The 7,079-nt window shown below is 47.1% G+C and overlaps 1 protein-coding gene across 1 annotated transcript; it reads right to left on the minus strand.

Moving 5' to 3' along the window:
- Nucleotides 1–292: 292 nt before the first annotated feature.
- On the minus strand, nucleotides 293–1,906 carry LOC133911143 (dof zinc finger protein DOF5.7-like). Its single transcript, XM_062353345.1, has one exon. The coding sequence runs from the start codon at nucleotides 1,711–1,713 to the stop codon at nucleotides 652–654; it is 1,062 nt and encodes a 353-aa protein (XP_062209329.1). The 5' UTR covers nucleotides 1,714–1,906; the 3' UTR covers nucleotides 293–651.
- Nucleotides 1,907–7,079: the final 5,173 nt, after the last annotated feature.

The following is a 7,079-nucleotide window of genomic DNA, read 5'->3' on the forward strand; positions in this document are numbered from 1 at the left end:
CATGCCGGCGCTTCATTTGATGCCACTGGATTGGGGAGGCTCGCTGGAGCTGGACGCGTACAGCTCACACCCACAGGAAACAGTACTTGCTACATACAGCTACGTGCTTTGCCGTTGTTGCATGGATCATATCGATCAGCAAGAATTGAACATGCATCGTCAGAGAAGCGAGCTAGCTAGCAAACAGTTGTGAATTACCACGTAGCTAGAATTGAAGCTTGTACAAAAAGTTTCTCTTAAGTAACTTAATAAGAGTTATTAACTTAATTAAACCACCTTGCCCAAAGGGGCCGTAAGAGTAGTATAATGGCAAATACACAAGCTAGGCGGAGCACTTAATAATCAGCATGAGGTGACAACTCAATATGCATGGATAGACAAAAGTGAAAAGGAACAAGAATGAAATGGGAAAAAGAAAAGAAAAGAAAAGAAAGACCATGATATGCATGATACATGGATTGTCGATCAGAATGTTTTTGACAAATGTACCACACAAGGATTGATCAATATACCTGAACCTAGTTAGAGACCGTTGGTTAATTAGTAACAAATTAGCTCTCTTGATGCATGCTAGGATGCTATAGCTCAATTCCTTCGGAATCAGCCCTTCCAAATCGGAGCCCAGCGTTCCTGTTTGGCATCATCAAGTACTCACGGCAGCATCGCGAACGTCGACATGTCGCCCCACGCCGAGATTGCGCTGCTGCAGTTGTTGTTGTTCGACGTGGCGTTGTCGTCGTCGCCGCCGGCGCTACTCCGGCCACTGTTGATGTTGCAGTTGGTGGTGGCTATGGCGGCCGTAGCTGTATTAGCAGGCGCGGGCTGGGAAGGGAGCACGTAGGAGCTGTCCATGAACCACGACGTCGCCGTCGGCACAGCCTCCATGCTGCCGGGCGCTCCCGCCATCTGCAGAAAGGCGCCGCCAAAGTGCGCTGCAGCTGCGCCGTTGGCTTGGGCCGCGGCGGAGATCGGCGGGCCGAGGAACATGGTGGCAAGCCGCTGCTGCTGTAGCTTCCAGTGCAGGTCCTGGTTGATGAAGCTCAGCGACTCGATGGACGACGCGATGCTGCTGCTCACCGCCCCAGCGCGCGCGCCGTTCATCGCTTGTTCGCCGCTGCCGTTTACGCCACCGCCGGCAACGTCCCCCGGCCCCGTCGGCCACTCCCCGAACGGCACGTACTGGCCGACAGCCGGGGCGTGGAGCCGTGGCAGCGCCATCATCCCGACGGCGGCGCCCTGGTGGTAGTCAGCCGCGGGGCCGCTGCCAATCGGCGACGACACCACCGGCGCCCCGGCGCCAAGGAAGCTCAGCCTCGCGGCCGACGCCGCCTGCTGGTCGGCCACGTCACCGATACCCTCGACCGGCAGGTTGAGCGAGAGGCGCGAGGAGGCAGCCGCCACTGCTGCAGAGGCCGAAGAGGCGGAGCGCGAGCGCTTGTTCTTGCGGCAACCTCCGCCGACGGGGACGTTGCGGAGCGCGCCGCCCTTGGTCCAGTACCTGCGGCACGTCTTGCAGAAGTGGCGCGGCTGCGACAGGCTGTAGTTGTTATAGTAGCAGAACTTGGTGTTGGGCGAGTCGCAGCGTGGGCACCTTAGCCCCTGCTCCGGCAGCGGCGGAGGCTGCTGCTGCTGCGAGGGAGGAGGCGTCGTATCCCCGGTGCCCTTCCGTTGTCCGACCGCATCGTCCCCCGCCGCCACAGCCGTCGACGCCATACGATCGACAACACAACCCGGTGCCGAGTGTTCTGGCAGTCTCACCACTGGTAGGCGCGCGATGGCGATGGGTAGCTTGCTAGCTATCAGGTGATTAGGTGGGACGTGAGTGTATATAAGGAGATGGCGCTCGATGTTTGGAACGGTGGAGAGGGTTTCCTGGGGAGCAGGGAAGACGAAGGGATCTTATTGAATGGCGTCTCATGTGTGTGGGCATCGCATCGCTGCATGCATGGGATTAATGAGAGCGTCAAAAGCGACGTCTGCGGATTGGCGCCTGTGATGGCCATCAATTGCTCTCATCACCTCAGTTCAGCTGGAGAGTGGCTCAGCCTCTGCCTCGGCCTGCAGGACGGGGGGAAATAATTAGGATACATTTATTTTTTTATTACAATTTTAACCATTTAGATTTTAATTCTTACAATCTAAAATCTAGATTTTGCAATTTAAAATAAACAATACTAAATTATTAAAATCTCTCCCCTCCTCTGCTTGCCATCTTTTGTGGATGAGACCACTGTTGCCGCTCACCCCTGCTCCCCACCAGTGCCACCCCAAAATCCAGCACCTCGCAGTCGTGCTTTCTACGCATAGTCGTGCCTGACTGCCCGGCCTTCCAAGACGCCGCCCTCCGCTTGCCGTGGGTCCATCCAGCTTCTTGTGCGTCATCGTTCGCCTCTCACCCGGCTCTCCGCGTGTTGTCGCTGCTCTGCAACCAGCCTCCCGCGTGCCACTGGGGTCGGCGGAGAGCTCGGGCTAGCGGGGAACTCAAGCTAACGGGAGCTCGTGTCGGCAGGGAACTTGGGCCGGCGGGGAACTCAGGCGGTGGGGAACTCGGGCCGGTGGGAGCTCGGGCTGATGGGGAGCTCGGGCTGGTAGGGAACTCGGGTTGGCAGAGAACTCGGGCCTGTGGGAGCTCATGCCAGCAGGGAGCTTGGGTGGCGGGAGCACGTGCCGACAGGAGAGAGCGTCAAGAGAGGGTAAGGAGAGTGCGTCGAGAGAAAAAAACGAAATATTATATTTGTAATGATAAAGATAGATAAATATGTGTTATAATCTATAATTCATAATCCAGAAACAGTATTTTATTGAATTATAGATTATGACATAATTTGTTTTTAGATTGTGAAATTTAGATTGTACAATTAAATTGTTTGTTTTCGATTCTGATTTTAAAATCGAAATCATAAAACCATAATAAAAAATAAACATACCCTTTGTTCCAAATGTCCATATTGGTTGGCCTTGATGGATCACTGCTCCTGCATCTAGCGTGGGTCCCGAGTAAATACGCACTCCAGTCCAGAGCCCACAGTGCAGACACCAGACCGGTAATGTTTTACTGCTAATCTTACCTTATCTTCTTGCATGTCAGTGTGTGAGCTTCTCTTCTTTTCCTCTTTAAGGTAAGATGGCATCTTGCATAGTACAAGCTCATAATGACATAACCTATCGCCTGCAGCTTGCTAGCTAGCTGCCGTACCCACAGTCGCGCACAGGCACATAGAGAGAGATCAAGGGTGCCATCAATGGATGCACATAGAGAGAGATGATGAGGGGGACGAGGAGGCAGGCAGGATGCAAATCGCGCGGAGACAGGCGAGGCAGAGAGGCGTCAGGAGACGCCTCCTGACACCGCCTCTGACCGGCAGCAGAGCAGAGTAGGCGATGCATGCTGTGCAACCAAGCGATGCGATGTGCGTGCTAGCTACAGATGTCCTTTTCATGGGGCGGGGCCAGCGCGCCGGCCGTGCCGTTAATTCGGCCAGGTGGGGGCAATTACTGTCGCGCGGATAGAAGAAGATTCCGCCGCGCGCCGGGTCGGGCAGCCGGCCGCGCGCAACGGGTAGGCGCTGCCGGTGTTGCTTTTGGTCGCTCTTCCCTCTCCGAGTAGTCTCGTACTGCGGCGCCAGAGTAGCGACCAGACCGGCGATCGGCGCACGCGCGTACGGGACCGGCTCGATCCAATCCAACTTCATGCCCGCGCGCGGCAACCGTGGTTTACATTATCCGTAAATCGAGTTTACCTAAACACAGTTTATCTCCTAAAAAAATACGGTTTATCCAAAGGACACATAAAAAATTATATGAGTATTTTATTCTAACTTTGGACCTTTTTACATCGGTGAGCCACTTCGATAATTGGCAAAAACAGATAAAGTATTTAATAAATAATATATTTATTTGTTTGCCTTTTAAATATAGTTATATAAGCAATTTTGTGAAAAATCGTAAGTAAATTAGAATGGATATGTGAGCAATTTAAGAAAAAAGTTAAAACAATTCAGACCGAATGTTTAACAAATTTTATGAACAAATTAGAACCAAAGACAATATTAGATCTTGCTGCTATATATTTTCAATAAAAAATAAGAATAATTTGTGAATAATTTTGCTGCAAATAAATTTTTAAAAAACAAATTAGTTCAAGTAAACAATTTTATATACTTTCAGAATCCCATGGAACTTACATCACAGGTGGCGCTAACCTGTGGAAGGGGATCAATCATGGGCATGGTTCTTGTTGTTTTTTTTTCTTCAGATGTACTCCATACACAGAAAGGTCTAGCTTCACATCGGTGTGGTTCCCAAAACACAACTTGTATCATTTTTGTTGTAACACATTTATAAAACATAGCAAAATATTATATTGAGAAACTACGAGACAAACCTGAAATGTTCAAACTCAAAATAAAGAAAAGGTTTTTAATTTGGAGTGCATAATTCTTAAAATACATTTTGAGCAAAAAAAAAAAAAAACTTTGAAGTGCATAATTCTTAAAATACATTTTGAGCAAAAAATACTTTGGAGTGCATAATTCTCAAAACATAAAAATATAAATATGCATGATTGAAGTACCTGCCACTTAAAAGTCCTAGAAGAATTCAGAAAACTGCAAGATTTGAAAAGCACGTTTGAATACAACACAAGAAACTCATATGAATTTACAACACAAAGGAAGAACACGTATAGAACTGGTTTCCTTGAAGAGCTGGTTAACTTATGCCACTATAACCCATACTTGGTTTTGATCGGCGGGGATTTCATCATAATAAGGTTTAGTCACGAGAAAAATAATGATAAGTTCGTGAACCCGTGACCTTTCTTGTTCAACACAGTTATTGATAGTTTGGACCTAAGAGAAATTGAGCTTTCAAGGAAAAGATATACTTGGTCAAATAACCTTGATAACCCCACCTTTGAGAAACTGGATCGAGTCCTAATGACTATAGAGTGGGAATTGAGATACCCATTGGTAGCTGTTCAGGCACTCGAGCGGTTGCCTTTGTTAGACCATACTCCTATCATGGTAGATACCAGTGACTCGACTACAGCTGGAGGTCAAGGACCTTTCAAGTTCAAGCTAGGTTGGTTGAATTGCGAGGGGTTTGTAGTCCAGGCTATAGAGTTATGGAATCAACCAGTGGTGGGTCGGAATTCCACACAAAGGTGGACAAACAAACTTGGCTCACTAAGGTGGCACCTCAAAGGCTAGGCCATGCACACTAATGGGACTTATAAACAACATGAAAGACTCGAACATCAACTAGAGGGGGGGGGGGGCAAATAGGAGCCTTTAAAAATCTTTCGATAAGAATAAGGCTTATGTCCAATTCGAACTCAACGCACCATAAGAACGAATCATAACTAAGCGCAACACCATGCACAGTAGAAACAACACGAAAGTGGGCTCACAGCGAACAACGGAAATTCTCCGACCAGTATTGATGAACAGTACTTCGATCAGTATTGATGAACAGTACTCAGAACACCGACTGGTACTGACGAATAGTACTCTGACTAGTACTGATGAACAATAACTATGACCAAATAAACAGTAATTCTAAATAGTACTGATGAACAAAAACTACGACCAGATGAGTAGTAATTCCGCTTAGATGAATAGTACCCTTGATCAGTGCATCGACCTATAGAAAAGTCCGAAAAAGATCTGGTTGCTCAAAACACTGTTCACAGATGTTTATGATAGGAACCGAAAGTTCCGAACTGATAGCAAAACTAAAAAATACCAGCTCAAAATTTAAAATCTAAACTACAAAACCAACCAAATGTGGTCCAAATCCAGCGAAATTTTAGCCAAAGCTTCTCACATACATGGTGAATCTTTATCCAAAAGATCTCCTCAAAGAGATCAAGAATTCACTATCGATTTTGTGGATTTGACCAAAATCACATAGAGAGGGAAATTTTAGAGAAGAACAACTAAAAGGTGCTCATGTGAGGAAATCGTTTTGGAATCACTCTAGTTGTTCTCACACATATCCTAGCAACCTTTTGCCCCAACAAAATCACTCGAAATAGTTGCCAAAAGCGAAGAGTGAAAAAGCAACTAAATCTTCAAGAACAAAAAATTAAAAGGAGGGAGATCAACAGCATCACAAATTTGTTAAACAAATGATGAATAGAAATAAGAACATAGAAAGATTCATATATACATGGCTTGGAATCCACCCTTCATCTTCCCACTTTTGATGATATTAAGTTTAGAGCTATGAACCCTAACTTCTCTCTTTGAGACTCTTACCAAGTCTACGAAATATCCAAATAAAAATAGGTCCTGGAGAGGCCAGTTTTCACCAGCCCTCTCCCATATATATAGGCAAATGGACAATTCCCAAAATACCTATAAAGACTAATACATAGATATTATCCCCGAAGGGCAAATGGTCCAACTCTTTCGTTGTCCATCGGATGGACCCGACGCCTTCACGAGTCTGCTTTGTCTCCACGCAAGCTTCGTGATGATGCCACGTATCCTCCGCCTCTGCCTCCTTGCATGCTTGTCCAAGTATGACTCCTCGAGGTCGACGCGTATCCAACCTCCGCCATAACATTTGACGCCTTTAAGTCTTTGCACTCCTGCCACCAGGCCGCCTCTTGACTTGCCCTCGCCTTTCCGGCTTGACTTGGTCAACACCATCTTCATCACCTTTTCTTCCCATCATGTTTTCTTGCGCCCTCCATATGAGCGATGCGGATCGTCCATGCCTCCACCCGGCATAGCACGGTCTATCACCAAGCCTCCACTTGCCCTTCACCGCCTTGCCGTTGACCACCATGTCGCATCCATACACCTACATATCATGAGTTAGGAAACATGTCTCTTTGTCATCCTCTATTTTCACTCTCGGTTATCCATAAACATAATCAAACACAACTAAAACATGCTATGCACAACCGAAAGCTCCAAATACACAATTCCATCAATCCCTCATCATCAACAACACAATTCTCCCTTGAGTTCTCAATCTCCCCCATGATGAGTGCATTGACAACACTAAAACACAAACATATTGATTTGATAATAAAAGAAAAGAAATTCACCCAAGTGACCAAAAGCCAA

Source organism: Phragmites australis, chromosome 3 (assembly GCF_958298935.1).
Source record: "Phragmites australis chromosome 3, lpPhrAust1.1, whole genome shotgun sequence".
NCBI lineage: Eukaryota > Viridiplantae > Streptophyta > Magnoliopsida > Poales > Poaceae > Phragmites > Phragmites australis.

Excerpts from the sequence above, each read along its gene's own strand:
- LOC133911143 (XM_062353345.1), bottom strand. The coding sequence starts at position 1,713 with ATGGCGTCGACGGCTGTGGCGGCGGGGGACGATGCGGTCGGACAACGG.